The sequence below is a fragment of the Diabrotica virgifera genome, chromosome 1 (genome assembly GCF_917563875.1).
Source record: "Diabrotica virgifera virgifera chromosome 1, PGI_DIABVI_V3a".
In the NCBI taxonomy this organism is placed as follows: Eukaryota; Metazoa; Arthropoda; class Insecta; order Coleoptera; family Chrysomelidae; genus Diabrotica; species Diabrotica virgifera.
In genome coordinates, this window is record NC_065443.1 from 51,300,521 (window position 1) to 51,318,493 (window position 17,973).

The 17,973-nt window shown below is 32.0% G+C and overlaps 1 protein-coding gene across 3 annotated transcripts in view; it reads left to right on the forward strand.

The window, feature by feature from the left end:
- The window catches only part of LOC114325536 (polycystin-2-like), a 75,461-nt gene that overhangs the window by 3,311 nt on the left and 54,177 nt on the right, over positions 1-17,973 (forward strand). For 2 of the 3 annotated variants that reach the window (XM_050656330.1, XM_028273606.2), the window contains exons 2-7: positions 2,524-2,634; positions 3,382-3,521; positions 9,598-9,726; positions 9,790-9,914; positions 13,897-14,117; positions 16,653-16,885. In XM_050656330.1, coding sequence (XP_050512287.1) covers positions 2,544-2,634; positions 3,382-3,521; positions 9,598-9,726; positions 9,790-9,914; positions 13,897-14,117; positions 16,653-16,885 — 939 coding nt within the window. In that variant the 5' untranslated portion in view covers positions 2,524-2,543. The remainder of the gene's footprint in view (positions 1-2,523; positions 2,635-3,381; positions 3,522-9,597; positions 9,727-9,789; positions 9,915-13,896; positions 14,118-16,652; positions 16,886-17,973) is intronic. The other variant, XM_028273607.2, reaches the window with a different exon arrangement.

Here is a 17,973-nt window from a genome sequence, read left to right on the forward strand (position 1 = left end):
GAACGCTAAAACAAGGATATTCATTAATGATAGAACATTATAATAGAACAGAGTATTTGATATGTGGGCATATAGAAGATTTTTCTATATAACGATCTACATAAACACATATCTCATTTCTCATAACATGTTTCCAAATAATGTAAATTTCTTATTTTAATTGTATTTAATATCTCATTTTTCTTTATTTCATTCGGTTACAAAACGTGGTTGTCTCTTAATCTTTTGAACCAAGGTTATTTTTAAAAATCTTCTATATGCCCACATATCAAATACTCTGTTCTATTATAATGTTCTATCATTAATGAATATCCTTGTTTTAGCGTTCAAGCCTCTGTTCCATATAAAATACAAAAAAAAATACGCACCTCAGTATTCATATTTCGAGTTACATACTCAGATCACAACTACAAAAAATCTTGCTCCCATTATTAAAAGTTAAACATTAGTCAGATTTATTTCTTTCGTATATTATGTAACTTGATCTCCTGTATATTATCGTTTTGGTTTTACGACCACCATCCAAAACCGTTGTGAAGTGCTTTTACCATATGCCCAATGCCCATGCCTGGCATTCTCTCATAACATCTTAGAGAAACACGATGTGCACTTTTTTTTTTTTTTTTTTTTAAATTTTCAAAATATTACGTGTATTGTATATCAAATATGTTTGTTAACAGTGTAATGTTTAATAATTAAAAGTGCTTATTGAAAATGGCAAAGAGCCGAAACGTCTAAGCAAAATCAAGTGTTTTATTTATAACAGACCGCAAACCCAGGAATTAAAAACCAACTGTTTATATATATATATATATATATATATATATATATATATATATATATATATATATATATATATAGTTATATATATTCAAAAAATCACTATATATATATATATATATATATATAAATAGAGCATAATTATTGAATTATCTCGTTTATTGTTAGTTTTACGACAAAAATGTTTCTATACAAAAATAGAGAGAATTGAATTTTATACAGTTTTAGTTTCTTTCGTTTTTTGCCAAAGTTAATATTTAGGGTAATATGTATGCGATAATGGCGCGAGCGTAAGACCTGATTGATTTTGTAGCAGTTGTTTTTGTTCAATATCTACGCCATTTTTAACTTAAATTGTTCCAAATATGATTTCCTACAATTTCTTTTCAACAATTTTTTTCATGCGGTGGATATTTTCCGAGTTAAGTGGGAAAATAGTAAAAAGTGGTGGGGGGAGCATAATTACTAAATTGAATCTTTTTTCCGAGCTGCCCCAAATTTTATAATTCTATCCTTTAGGGAAAATCAATAGTAGTGTAAATTTAAATTCTCGACTGAATTCCGCGGTTGCATTAGCCACCATATTGATTTTAAAGGAGAACCGTTGTTGCTTAATATCTCCGCCATTTTCAGCTTTTCGACAAAAACGGTAGGAACTAAAATTGTTGCAAACGCAATTTCCTACAATCTCTTTTCCACAATTTTTTTATGTGATCAATATTCTCCGAGTTAAGGAGGAAAATATTGGAAGCGGAGGGGAAGCATAATTATTGAATTGTCTCATTTATTATTAACTTTACGACATAATTGTACATAGACAAAAATAAAGAGAATTATATTTTACACAATTTTTGAAACTTCCAATGAAACACCAACCAAACTAAGTACATAAAAGACATAAATAATAACTTATATGCATTATGTTCACTTAATTTTATTACCTAGCGGGTTTTATTGGTTGAATTTGGCTGTCGATAATTAAGTTTCATGTCAGCTAACATATTTTAATATTTCAACAATTTTTTTTAAATTTTGGACCGCGTTGGGGGGAATTTTCCCATTCCCCCCCCCCCTAGACCCTCCACTGGTTTTCTCGAAAAATTGTAGTAAATCGTAATTGCAACAATTTTAGTCCTTACACTTTTTGTCGAAAAGTTGAAAATGGGGAAGATATTGAACAAAAACAATTGCTTTAAAATCAATCCGGTCTTACGCTCGGGCCTTTACCGCATACGTACTACCTTAAATATTGATTCTATCAAAAAAATGAAGGGAATCAAAATTGTACAAAATTTAATTCTCTTTATTTTTGACTGGGTTAAAATTTGTTGTAAAAGTAATAATAAACGAGATAATTCAATAAATCAATAATTATACTTTAACTGTCACAGTTTTCCCCCATAACTCGGAAAATATGGACCGCACGAAAAAAATTATGATAAACGAAATTATAGAAAATCGCATTTCTAACAATTTCAGTTTATATATTTTTTGTCGAAAAGTTGAAAATGGCGGAGATATTGAGCAAAAACGGTTCTCGTTTAAAATGTTAACGCAACGGTCAAATTCAGTCGAGATTTTAAATTTATACTACTATTGACCTCCCCTAAAGATTAGAAAAATAAAATTTGAGGCAGCTCCTAATGCAAGGTCAAATGATATCCCGACTGGGCTATTTTGAATCAGTCATAGAAAATTGCAGTGGTGGTTGACCTATAACTAACGATATATATCTTATTTTAGCTACATGGATAACTAGATCAATGGCAGAAGAAATAGGAAGGGAAGAGGTGTTAAAGAGAACGCTTTTTGAACTATTAATCTATGTAATATTTACAATTTTTGCAACAATATGTAAGTTAGAAAACAATTGTTTTATAAAAATATAGTTAATAATTATTATCGTTGCACTAAATTTTCGTTGCACTGTCAAAAGATGAAAAATATTTGAAAACTAGTAATCTACCGACTACCGACAGTTATCTAACAAATTATAAGATAAAGTATTTTTGCGAAAACGGGAAATTTCAGGATCATTGTTAAGGGCGTAGGCGCAAAATTTCGCGCCAATGTGTTTTAAATGCATGAATTGGTGCGAAATTTTGCCCCTGCGCCCTTAAATGAGTAATTCAATAGCAATTTGTTTCTTTCTTGTAATAATAAGCTGTTTAATTAATATTTTAATTAAGGGGGTAGGCGTAAAACCTTGGTCCAATGCTATTTAAATGCATTTATTTTTTGAATCCTGAAAAATCATAAGTATTTTTGAAAAATTTAAACGCAGAATGAAAGATTACATTATTACCGAGGGCCGAAAAGAAAGTCCCTAAAAACTTCTGTAATGTTTATTTTAATAAGTTAGAGGGATGAGAAAAAAAAAGAAAATTTAGAGTGATTTTTAATTTCAAATATTTTATTCAAAAGAGACTTTTTGTTTATTCTAAGGGACTTTCGGCCCTCGGTAATAATGTAATCTTTCATTTCATCTTTCATACTTAAATATTCCTTAGCCTGAATATAAAAGGTTAGATCATATTTATTCTTCATGTTGCGTCAAAACATTATAATAATAAATCTAGACCATAGCATTACATTTTTCAGATATCATTGGATTCAACAGTACAGCGATGTATTATATGAATAAAGGTTTGAGAGAACAGTTTTTGGAACACGACTTCACTACCAAGAATGATGAAAGTATTACATTCGAAAAGATTAGAACTGCAGTAGATTTTTGGTCCGTAAGTACCATTAAGTTTCATCCTTTTTTTATTTATAGTCGAAGAGATAAAAGCGGAATTTGCTCGTGATAAGTAATATGGAAAAACTATACGATGATATGTTGAATTAGTTGTGTACATGACTTTCCCCAACGGGCGGAAACCAAAGTGGGGGACGAGGGTAGTTATAAGGGGTCAAAGTCGCGGTTTTTATTATTTTTTTTGTGACGCTCATGATCGAGATAGTGCACCAAAACTTGGGAATAAGTAGGTCATGACGTAACTAAGTAAAATCTCCAGGGAGTGAACGCTGCGTGGCTGACAAAGGGGTGGGGGCAGGGGTGAATATAAAAATACAAGGGGTTTTTTGTGACGTTCGTGATTGAAATAGTGCACCAAAATTTGGGAATAGGTAGACCATGACATAACTAAGTAAAATCCTCAGAGGCGGAAATCACAGTGGGGGACGAGGGTAGTTATAAGGGGTCAAAGTCGCGGTTTTTATTATTTTCTTTTGTGACGCTCATGATCGAGATAGCGCACTAAAATTTGGGAATAAGTAGGTCATGACATAACTGAGTAAAATCTCCAGGGACAGAACGCTGCGAGGAAGACAAAGGGGTGGGGGCGGGGGTGAATATAAAAATTATAAGGGATTTTTTGTGACGTTCGTGATTGAGATAGTGAACCAAAATTTGGGAGTAAGTAGATCATGACGTAGCTAAGCAAAATCTCCAGGGGTGGAAACCAGAGTTGGGGGGTAGTTTTAAGGAGTTAAAGTCTCAGTTTTTATTATTTTTTTTGTGACGCAGCACAACATTTGTCCCCCACGCAGCGTTCCCCCTCTGGAGATTTTACTTAGTTATGTCATGTTCTACCTATTCCCAAATTTTGGTGCACTATCTCTATCACGAACGTCACAGAAAACCCCTTATAATTTTTATATCCACCCCTGCCCCCACCCGTTTGTCGGCCACGCAGCGTTCCGCCCCTAAAGATTTTACTTAGTCACGTCATGACCTACTTATTCCAAAATTTTGGTGCACTCGCTCATGAATGTCACAAAAAATAATTAAAACCGCGAGTTTCACCCCTTATAACTACCCTTGTCCCCCACTTTGGTTTCCGCCCGTTGGGGAAAGTCATGTACACAACTAATTCAACATATCCCCGTATAGTTTTTCCATATTACTTATCACGAGCAAAATCCGCTCCCAGCCCTTGGTCTATTATAGCCATAGGGCAGTTAATTACCGGATCGTAGTTTTGGATCGTAATTTTTCTACTTAGTAACGAGGGATTTGCTTAAAAATTTGGATTTAGGTTCCTCTTATCCTCTAATTCACTTTTGGCCTTACTTGAGGAAAGGATTGCTTTTACTTAGGGCGTGAAAGCCACCCCTTCTCAGGGGTGAAAAAACATACGTTTTGGAATTTCGGAAGTGGATAAACTGTGTGCAACTTTTGTTATATAGAGTTTTTTTCACTAAGTCAATACTTTTTGAATCATTTGCGAGTAAAAAACAGTTCATTTTTCAACAAAAAAAAAACACGTTTTAGAAGGTTTTTGGCAAATAACTCAAAAAGTTAGTATTTTATCGAAAAAAATATTCTTAGCAAAAATGTAGCGTATAAAAAAACGAAAAAAATGATGTATGTGTGAAGTATGTAGACGCAGTAGAAGCAGAGTTGAGGCTCATGAAAACTAGGTTCTTATTCGTCAAATTCCAAATCAAATATATCAACGTGAAATAACCAAAAATTGAAGCACTTTTCGGGGAAAGCTCATCAAAACTTTTTTAGCTTTATTTTTAATGTTTAAAAAGCTTTATTTTTGTTTTTTATAAAATCTCCTGACACAAAACTAAGCAAGTTACGCTTAAAACAAAGTTAGTCCCTTTTTTGGGAAAAAGTTGGTGAAAATCACCCCCTAATTAACATCCCAAATGAAATTAATGGTTACCGCTTTACAATTTACTTTACTTTTATATCGTTTGTATGATATGTATTAAAGTAAAAAACATTTTTGAAATTTTGAAAAAAATCCCTTTTTTCAAATAATTTAAAAAGTATCAGTGATACGAAAATTCTCGAAGAGTAAAAAATGTAGGTTTTCATTTTCTGAATATTTTTGAGTTTTTTGTTTTTTTGTAAGACGAAAACTGGCTAAAAAATAGCTGTTCAAAGTTTACATTCACTAGTGATTAGTGACTCGTTCAACCCCTTTCATCTACAACCCTTTCAAAATAAGCGCATTGAATCGGTGAAACTTACAGATCATATAAAAAAATACATAAGTTAACTGTAAAGGGTTAATTAAGGGTGATTTTCACGAGTTTTTTTCAAAAAAAAACTTAGTTTTGACGCTAGAAACTTTAATAAAAAACAAAAATAAGGCTTTTTTAAACACTTAAAAAAATGTTGATGAGTTTTCCCTGAAAAGTATTTAATTTTTTGGTTATTTCACGTTGAAATATTCGATTTGTAATTTGACGAATAAGAACCTATTTTTCATGAGATACACCTCTGCTTTTGCTATAGACTTCATATATACCCCGTTTTTTCGTTTTTTTTTATAAGCTACATAGAAGAATATTTTTTCGATAAAATACTAACTTTTTGAGTTACAATTTGCGAACAAACCGTATTTGGGAATGATTTTGGATCGTAAATTGACTTGGAAATTACATATTGACTTTATGATAAATCGATGTAATAAGGGTCTAAATTTTCTTAAATCAGTTTCAAGGATTTGGTGGGGAGCTGATGTTGAAACTTCCTTGCTTTTCTATCGATCATATATTAGATCTATAATTGATTATGGTAGTATTCTATATGGCTCAGCTTCTAAACATATTTTAAACAAAGTAGACGTTGTACAGAACTTAGGACTCCGTATCTGTTTGGGAGCTATGAAATCAACTCCAAATAAAGCTTTACATGTAGAAGCTTTAGAAATTCCACTCAATTATAGAAGGAAATATCTCAGCCAGAAATTTTTAATGAAAATTCGTTACCTAAATATCGGTCTTTACCAAAATATTAACAAGCTGAATGTAGCGGATTTAACTAATAAATACTGGAAGCTAAAGAACTCTCCTCCACTTTGCGAGGCTTTTCGAGATCTGTTAAATTTTGACTGTGATTTTAACATGATTGATAGTTTTGGACTTGAAGATTTTCATTCTTTTTTACATACAGTTAAATTAGTAAAACCAAGTTACCATGAAAACAGTAATATTAGCTCTAACATCTTAAGAACATTCTTAGATAAGTGGCCAGATTCTATAAATATATATACAGATGCATCTAAGACGTTAGTTGGCACTGGATGTGCCTTTTTCATACCTGCTACTAAAACAGAAAAAATATTTAAGTTAGGCCATGATTTTTCTATTTCAGTGCTGAAGCCATAGCAATTTGTGAGGCCCTGCAATATTTTAAAGAATCAGAAGATATATCTGCAACAATTATTTCCGATTCACTCTCTGTTCTTCTTGCTATTCAAACTATAGAATTTCCCAATAACAATTCAAATATTTATATCCTACTAATTAAGAAAATCCTTTTTGAAATTCATAAAAATAAAAGAAGAGTGAACTTTTTATGGGTTAAGGCTCATATAGGACTAACGCATAATGAATATGTTGATAGTTTGGCTAAAAAAGCTATTGAATATGGTACTTCACATAATCGTAAGTTTTGCATATCTGACTTAGTTAACACTATTAAGCATCGAGTTAAAAATCAGTGGAGTCAATCATGGCGAGATCTTTGTAAACAATCCAAATCTCAGTATTCACTGATTCAACCTTCTGTTCCAAATATATATTGGTTTAAAAATTATGTAGTACCTCGAAGATATATAACAACATTAATTAGAATGAAGTTTGGACATGCATGTTTCCCTCTACATCTAGCAAGAATTAAAGTTTTTGATTCAAATCTTTGTACAGAATGTCAGAAGGTTGGTGACTTAAATCATACTTTATTTGAGTGCGCAAAATATATTCCATGCACATATAATTTAATCCAAGATTTAATAAAATGTAATGTTTTTCCACCTTTCAATGTATCCTATCTATTGTCTCTGAACAGCAAGAACATATATGATTGTTTAATGAAATTTATCTGTGAAACTAAAATTAACCTCTAAACTTATTAATCCTGATAATTTGGTATATTATGTACATATGAAAAAAGAAGAAGAAGAAGATACATAATGGAAAATGTGGTGAGCAACTTGGACAGTCCATAGCGGCCAGCTTTTGAACTGAGTAGAGAGCTGTAGAAGAGTTTGCTATGGAACTCTAAGGACCTCATTGCCTTCCTTATGTATGAACAGAGAACAAAAAAAGTTGTGACTGGCTAAATGACACCCAAGTCTATGCCATAAAAAAAAACCGTCTAAACACAGTATGTAGGCCTTGTTGTAGGCCATATGTGACTTCTTCTTTAGGCCTTGTTCATATAGGGCGGTTTGCCAGCGTCGACGTCGCGGTTTATTTGTTTTCCCCCAGTTTATCTTGTTGACTTCAAAGACGGCATTAGGGTGAGATCAAGTAAAACAGGGGGAAAACAGGTAAATCGCTGCGTCGACGTTGGCAAACCGCTCTTACATGAACAAGTCCTTAGGCGCCGTGTCTGTATTCAGACGTTGGTTGTAATCATGTTTACAAGTTCCTGAGCTTGAAACCATTCTCTATCGGCTGCTGCGCGAAATAATTCTTCTACCGTGGAACCACACCATTGTCTAATATTACGTAACCATGAAACTTTCTTTCGACCAATCCATCTCTTTCCCTACACTTTTCCTTGTATTATAAGGCCAAGTAGATGGTATTTAAGTCCTCTAATTATATGGCCGAAATATTATTTTCTTCTCTTTATAATGTTTATGAGCAGATGTTCTGAATTCATCATTTGGAGAACATTTCATTGGAAGTTTGCGAAACCCACGATATCTTTAGGATTCGTCGATAGCACCACAATTCGAATGCTTCTAATTTATTTAGCATTGTGGTTTTTAACGTCCATGTCTCACAACCATACAATAATATAGATCTCACATAGCACTTCAGGACCTTCTTGCGAATATTCAACGTCAGGCTTCGGTTACATAAAACTGGTTTCCAGGTCATAACTGGTTTGCCTAGCGACAAATGCTAACAAAAGACTAAGTTTTCACTCTAATGGCATATATAGAACAATGTAGTGTTACTCTACATCCCACCAGACTGAAAACAATGGAAACCTTCTTTGGTTACACCTCCGAGGCTTCTACAATTTGCAAGCCATACGGATGCTGAGACTAAGGAAGATGAGGGAATTTTACAATTTATAATTCACGTCCCATCTGCTCAGCGCGGCAAAGTTCCAACGAGAATGGTTCCCTTCGTACTCCAATCAGAGTAAACATGTAAATAAAAAATGAATAACCGTTTTCAATTTCGTTGCAAAACGAAAATACAGCCGCATGATATTCTAGTCCAATCATAGAGTGCAGCAAGCACCTCTACCGGTTTCGAAACTTATTAGTCTCTCATCAGGAGGCACACATGCTGCTCTCTCTGATCCAACCAAAACAAACCCCGACGTGCAGGGGTTGCAATCCGTGACTGCACGCAAGGGTTTGTTTTGGCTGGATCAGAGAGAGCAGCATATGTGCCTCCTGATGAGAGACTAATAAGTTTCGAAACCGGTAGAGGTGCTTGCTGCACTCTCTGATTGGACTAGAATATGATGCGGCTGTATTTTCGTTTTGCAACGAAATTGAAAATGGTTATTCATTTTTGATTTACATGTTTACTCTGATTGGAGTACGAAGGGAGCCATTCTCGTTGGAACTTTGCCGCGCTGAGCAGATGGGACATGAATTATAAATTGTAAAATTCCCTCATCTTCCTTAGTCTCAGCATCCGTATGGCTTGCAAATTGTAGAAGCCTCGGAGGTGTAACCAGAAAAAGGAGGTGTAATTCTCTGTAACCAGAGAAGGTTCCCATTGTTTTCAGTCTGGTGGGATGTAGAGTAACATTACGTTGTTCTATATGCCATTAGAGTGAACATTTAGTCTTTTAAACTTCTCTTATTTTAACAGTATGTGGAAGGCCATATGATCAATAGTTTCTTTTGGGAGTCGACATATGGCAATGGTGAAGCAAAGGATTCAGATGGTATGAATATTCTTTACGAAAACAAAGTTTTGGGAGTACCAAGAATCAGAATGGTATATGGATCTTCATAAAACTAATACATAACATAGTAAACTCATAATATTTTCATTCATTAGGTTAAAGTACGTAATGACTCATGTATTGTCCACGAATATTTTCTAAGAATGTTTCTTGATTGTTACGACGAATACTCAGAGGAGGCAGAAGACAAAGAAAAGTTTGGAATAGGAACAGCCACAGGGTAAGTTTATAATTCAAAATTTTTAGTGCCTTTTGGTAATAGCACAACGAATATAGGAGAATTCTGCTTAAATAACGCATCTAATGAAAAAAAAAACAAAAATTTTTATTTTAATACAAATACACAGGGAACAACAAGGAACAACACATGGGACAAGTAGACAAGGTAGACTAAGAAAAAGAAGGCACGAAAACTTTCAGGAAGATATAGGATCGATGGAAATTACAGACTGGAAAGAGAAAGCGAAAAATAGGATACAGTGGAGAAACATGGTGCAGCAATTTTTACATTGACATTAAGTAAAATTATATAATATATTAGGGGAGTGCATATATATATATATATATATATATTTTCACTTCGGAAAAAATCAAACAAGATAGAACTTTTTGTAATTTCATTAAGAAATGTTTAATAAACAACATATCAAAAAGTTCTACTCGAAAAGTGGGTGCTTCATTTTTTATTAAACAAATGAACTACGAAGTTTGATGTTTTTTAAATAACTCCGAAGACATAAATGTTAGAACAAAACTGACTTGACCATTGAAAAATTCAGAAAATTTTACAAAACAAACCTTATATAAAGAATTTTATAAAATTAAATCTGTATCTTCTATAATCATTTATTTATAACGCTGAAGTCATCCTTCTCACAAACATTGGCGCACTGTAAACTAGCGTACGGCGAAGTGCACGGTTGAGTTATATTAATGTAATTCTTTAACTAATGGATCAAATGAAATTTTTTTACAAATTGAACCGAAAAGAACAATAATTAAGCTATCTTATGGTTATAATAAAAAGAAATAAAATATATGGGCATAAGTACGGTGGGGGTGGAAAGTGAGCCTTACATGAATTTTGTTTAAAAATTATTTAAAAATGTGTAACTAATACAATTTCTCTTATAAAACCCTCAATTTTGCACAAATTAACAAAGCATCGTACTAAATGATGTTTCATTCAAAAAAAAAATCTCAAAAATTTAATTCAAATGATATGACTTCTTAAAAAATGTAATTTTTGAAATCTTCGTAGTTTTATAGAATTACCACCACTTTAAGCCGGTATTACTCAAGTTTGAACAGATCTATTACAGTTTTATAAGGGCTTTTTTAAAGCTTACGATGTAATCTTTAAAATGCACTAAATTATTTTACTTTAGAAATGAAATAGACTATTTCTTTTTGAGAAAATTAAGAAAGATAAAAATGTAATACAAAAACCGAAAATTACCAGCTAAAAAATGTTTATATAAAGTGATCAACACTTTTTTTCTGTAAAACTTACCTAAAATACATTTAATAATAAACTTCAACAATAATAAATGTTCAGCAAAAAAAATCTCTTATACAGTATGTCTGCGTAACTTGGAACCTATATTGATAACTTTTTTATTATCAGTTTCAAGAAAAAAAGTTATTCTTTATAAAATACTCTACATCGTATATGATCTAAGATGCAATCATCAAATATCAAATTTAATGAATTTTGTACGAGGTATGTAAAAAAATATGAATTTCACTCAAGAGTAAAGTATCGTTAAATTTCACAATATCGAAAATTGTTATTAAGAAAAGTTGTTTGGAATTAAAAAATTTGTTTTAGTGTTCAATTACATCCGTTCAATTAAAATATTGTGAATAATAAAGACTCTTAAGAAAAATTCATATTTTTTACATACCTCGTATAAAGATAAAAAAGTTTAATATCTGATGGTTGTATCTTAGATTTTAGACCAGGGACAGCATTTTATGAAGAATAACTTTTTTCGTAAAAGTGATAATAAAATAGTTGTTCATAATTATTGTAATAAAATAATGATGAGTATCCGTAATTTGAGAAAAAAATGAAAAAATATTTTCGATTAGAATAATGTAATTGTATATTTAAACATAGTTTTAATTTCAAATAGCTTTTCATAATAGCATTTTTTGATATTCTGAAATATAAAGGTACTTTACTCTTTAACGAAATTCATATTTTTGACTCGTATAAAATTGATAAAATTTGATATCTGATGCTTGAGTTTTAGATTTTTGACTATCCAGAGCATTTTATGAAGAATAACTTTTTTTCGTAAAATTGATAATAAAAAAGTTTTCCATGTGGTTTCCAACTAACAAAAAAAGTTTTAGAAAAATATAAGCTTGTTTGAATTTTTCCGAAACAATGCATGTTTTCGTTCTAATTGCACTCCCCTATATAAGACATTAGTATATTGTCATTTGTACTACGTAAAATTGTAATTGTTAAGTTGTAATACCCTAGGCCTACAAGGCTTGTAGAGCATATTAAATAAAAAAAACAAATACACACAGCGCCAAAATTAACGGAACACCTTAAAAATGGGATATGTTAGATGTCTCGAATTTCCTAAACTGTTATCCGATGTAATGATATTGTTGTTAGACAGGTTAAAATATGGAAATTAAAATTCAATTGTAGCTCTAGGCTTTATTAACATTTTCCTTTTTGATTAATTTGCTTATGTTGGATATTAAAAAAGTTAGGTACATTAACAATAATAGCCGTGTTTTTATCAATAAAAAGTAGGCTATGAGAAATTCTCAATTTAATATATGTCAAATTGTTAACAGTCAAAAAGTGTATGATTTGTTGTGAAAATTAGTAGATTTATTATTTAAAATTTCAATTAAGTCCGTATTTTTTTGTCGTTTTGTGGAAATGGAACGCGCTACAAGGAATTTGACCCGCGATGAGTGTGTTCAAGCAGTGATCTTACATGGCGAAGAACTTAGCTACCATGCTGTCGGCTCCTTATATGGTAACATTTCTTTTGCTAACGCACGATAATGCAAGACCTCACGTACTCACGTTCACAAACTATAATCGAATATTTACAAGTAAATCTTAGTACTTTGAATTGGCCATCGCATAGTCCAGATCTTAACCCGATCGAATATTTGTGTGACATAATTGGCAGAAAAGTACGACAGCGTTTGACATTTCCTTGAACCTTACAAGAGGTAGAAACAGAAACTCTAGATTTGAAATGACATTGATCAAGACCAGCATAGCATACTTCTTTTGTAATATAAAAGTACATAGGTATCTAGTATGGTGTATAACTAGACCCAAACCCAGACATCCAAAGTGGAAGCTATTCTTCAACACCAAATTGTTCTATATGGTCCACATATTGTTCAGTAAAAAGGTACACCATTTTGAGCGACGGGTTTGGGGGAGGAGGAGGGGAGATGGCGGTAAATTAGTAGTTTTTTACGTTTTTGGTCAATATTTCTAAACCTAAGCGGTTTAGCGTGAACAATATTCTATACAAAAATGTTCTACATTAAATTTGAAACGAAAATTTTACTGTTGGAAAGATATTCATGCGACAGAAAGTTCAGAGTGGGTTTTATCGTAGGTACCAGAGATTTATATGGCCTAGCCTAGGCCTGTAGAAGCCTCTTGAAGCTGGTGAGGTTGACGTTTCTTCAAGGGTTTATATTATCAGTAACATATCACCGGCTGTTGAAGTAGCAAATTATATTTAGAAAACACAATCCTGTTAAAAAAATTAGTTTCCTCAGTAATAATATTATAATTTTCCCAAAAAATGTAAAAAATATGGAAAACCTCTACTTTACACCCTCCGTAACTCCGGAACCGTTGATCTTAGAACAATTATGCATATGACCTTTTTCGTTTCAAATTTAATGTAAAACATTTTTGTATAGAATAGTGTTTACGCTAAACCGCTTACGTTTAGAACTATTGACGAAAAACGTAAACAACTACTAATTTACCGACTTCTACCGACTAATAATAGTGTTATAATATACTAAAAAAATGAATCAAATATCAAATGGGACAATAGGTTTAGGAAATTCTAGACATCTAACATGACCCATTTTTAAGGTATTCTGTTAATTTTGTCGCTGTGTGTATTTCTCTAACAACCTCATAATGTTAACTTCAAGTCTTTTATTTCTCTTATTCTATTTTTATATAGGTGGACTTACTACGACGAAACCGTAACAAAAAGTTTGAAATATCGGGGTAAAATTGCTACTTATGGTGGAGGCGGATTTTATAACGATTTTTCAGACACGAAAGTTGAAACCCAGGAAATAATAAAAAATTTGAAGGATAATATGTGGATCACAAGAGGGACGAGAGCAGTATTTGTAGATTTTACCGTGTATAACGCAAATTTAAATATTTTTGGAGTTGGTAAGTAAGCATAGGGATGAAAAGTTCGTAGGCTGACACATAGATGGCATTACTGATATTAAATTAATATGATTTTTAGTCAGCCCTAACCTTTAAAATATGCGTGTATAAATTTGACATCTGTCCATGCCCCGCGCACTCTAGTAAAAAAATGTAATCGTATTTAATTTACTTCCAATTTGTCAGAGGGTGTGCGAGGCGCTGATTTCGGCATCGTGATTGGTGGAACATGACTTTTAACAAATCCTGCGCTGTCTGTGTTCAGTCACATGCCCCGCGCACTCTAATAAAAAAATTTAATCATATTTATTTTCCTTCCAATTTGTCAGAGGCGCTGATGTCGGCATCGTGATTGGTGGAACATGACTTTTGACAAATCTTGCGCTATCTGATTGGCTATCTGTTTTCAGTCATTATATGGCACATGGTCATGGTCGGTTATGTGTTTCATGTTTCATGTGTTTGTGTCACCATAAATTTTTTAAGTTATATGCCTCTTAAGTATGATCAAATTCATTTCTTTTGTGAAAACACGGTTTTTCAAGTTCACGAAATCTTATAATATCTACCTTCAGATATCATATTTGACCTTGGGAGAATCAGACACTACTTGTCAATACCTTTCAAACTCATGATCAAAATAAGTTAAACCGTTTAGAAATTTATTGTTCTCATTATTAGTCCACCTCTCTTCTGCAAACTAGTCATTTTGACGGGACTTCTTACTTGATTCGAAGTTTTTCTAGATCTTTATGGTGACAGTCATTCTCAAATGTATCGCCTGCAGGTATAGTCCTGGATCCAGCGTACCTTGAGATATACGCGAAAATGAGACAAGATGACTGACCCGGTTCATAAAAGTTCTCATTTATTGTTCTCATTATTAGTCCACCTCTCTTCTGGAACCTTCCTTTGCAGACTAGTCATTTCCTATCCTATTTTTAAATATCCTTTTTCTCTCTTCTTTCATGTTAATATTTATTTTTGCTCTAAGTACACGATGTCACTAGCCGTTTAACGTTGTTTATTGCTGCTGTGTAAGCATTGAATAAATTTTATAAAAAATGAAGAAAAAAGTATGTTTTATAAATAATAATATACATGGTGTCCCGCACTAATTTATCCAGGTTATATCTCTTAAACGAATAGAGTTTTTCGAATGGAACAAAAACTGGTCTATTTTTCATTTGTAATACACTTTAATATGACGTAGAAAAAATCAACCCCTAAATATTTATCCCTTAGTTACAACCCCTAACTTTAATTTTTTTAATGTGGTCTTCTATCGTCTATTCAACAGATTTTTTAAAAATAAAATCGGTTCGTAAGTAATCAAGAAAATATCAATTTATTTTTGTTAATTATATAGCGACACGCTTCAATTACTATTTTACTATTTTTTTAATTGCTAATTTTAAATATTAACTTTCTTTTCTAAACGAAAATAATATGGGGCATTTAAAATTCACATGTGTTTCGCTCCTAAATACAAAACCAGATGTTGATGGCCTGTTCAGTTTATGTATGGGAAACGCAAACTCATAGATTACGGTACCAGATAAAGGGCCAGCCTCTTTATGTCAACTTCTTAGAAACTACAGAAAGGTTCTCAGCTTTTAAAACGCCAGATTTAGTAATTTATCGCCTTTTCTGACCACATGGTAGAACCGCATATATGATGACATAATAGCGTTTGTGGTCTCGGTCAGTATCGACACACCGGACACGGTTCGCAGTCACACCCTCGCTAAAATAACAAACCCTTACGAGATATAAACGAAGCACGCTTGTTTACCCAAAATAAATAAATATATTACTCTTCGTTGTTTTACACTTACTTTAATTTCATAATTGTTTCCGTACACCACCCACGGAACAATTATGTGTCCCAGACTAATTTATCCAGGCTATATTTCTTAAACGAATATAGATTTTCGAATGGGACAAAAACTGATCTATTCCGTGTATAATATGGTGTAGAAAAAAAATCGTCCCCTAAATATTCATCCCTTACAGTGCTATTAAAAAAATTAAAGTTAGTGGATGTAACTAAGGAATGTACATTTAGGGGATGATTTTTTCTCAGCCATATTAAATTGTATTACAAATAGAATAGATCAGTTTTTGTCCCATTCGAAAATCTCTATTCGTTTAAGAAATATAGCCTGGATAAGTTATTTTGGGACACATAATTAACAAAAATAAACTGATATTTTCTTGATTACTTACGAACCGATATTATTTTTTAAAAATCTGTTGAATAGACGATAGAAGACCACATCCAAAACTATAAAAAATGTACAGGGTGCTATTAAAAACACTAAAGTTAGGGGTTGTAACTAAGGGATGAATGTTTAGGGGATGATTTTATCTACGCCATATTAAAGTGTATTATAAATGGAATAGATCAGTTTTTGTCCCATTCGAAAATCTCTATTGGTTCAAGAGATATAGCCTGGATAAGTTAGTCTGGGACACCCTGTATATAAAAGAAGATACCTCACATTGCAATTAATTTCGCTTTAATATTTTTAGCGAAGCTTGTTTTCGAGTTTCCCTCAACAGGAGGAGTCATTCCGTCAGATGATATACGGACTGTCAACCTAATACAATTCAAAACAACATGGGGCATAGTCGTTTTGATCTGCAAAGTGTTTTCCTATATATTTATATTATTTTATCTTTTGGAGGAGATACGAGAAATAATGTATTTTCGAGGATATTACTTTTTAAAATTTTGGAATTACGTGGATCTAGCAATTATACTCGTGAGTATGCACAGATTAAGTCACACATTAATTGGAATATTTATACTAAAATCACAATAAAGCTGCACTAGAAATAAACAAACCAAGATACGTTGAATGTTACGAGGAGCACTCCCAAAAGTCCCAAATCATGATTTGAAATGTATGTTTTTTGTATCAATCTCGTAGCAATATTCACACCCTGCAGAATTGTACTGATTTGACATCAAAAACTTTATTTATGTTCAAATCATTTTTAATATAGTCTATTATTGTTAAAGATTATTGATATAGTGAAGTATTATTAATATAGCGATTAGTATACAGGGTTGGTCAAAACTCGGAATGACTATTTTCTGAATTTTCTAAAATGAAATTTCTAAACACCCTGTATTTTAGTATTATAATGAAACGATATTTTATGTTACTTTTTTATTTCTTAAGCATTCCCTATACCCAACTGCTTTAATTTATGAGTTATTCGTGATTCTTTAAGCCAAACAGTAATTGCAAAAAAAATTACGTGAAATCGTTTGAAATTTTATTAGGTTGGTCTTGAAAATATTCAATCAAAAATCATTTTTCGAAAATAAATACATATTAATCTGGAGTGATCCTTAATTTATTAATATTGGTTGAAATAACAAAAGAGAGTTATTGCCAACGTCTTTTAAGTCGACCTGTAATAAAAGATCCTTTATTTTGACATAAGCATGCGCAGTATTGCGTCTTTTATTTTTGTCTTTTAATAAAATACAGGCCGCCTGTATTTAAGGAAAATTAGAGGACACCTTTATTTTAATAAAAGTTCCTTTATTTTGACATAACGTGTCAAAAATGTGAAGAAAGGTCTAACTTCACTTGTATTTTGAATTTATCTTGTCGCTTCTTTGGATTGATAATTTATGTATTGTGGGATTGATATTTGATTAAACTTTCATCATTAAAGTTGTATGTTGGGTTTTATTTATTAAAAACAACTCTAAGTAATATTCTGAGATATAGATTATTGATGTTTTGACCCAAACGAATATAGAAAAGAACATTTTATTGAAGCTTGAGTTATTACAAGAAGTTGTAAAAAGGAATATTACCTAAATAATTTTAAA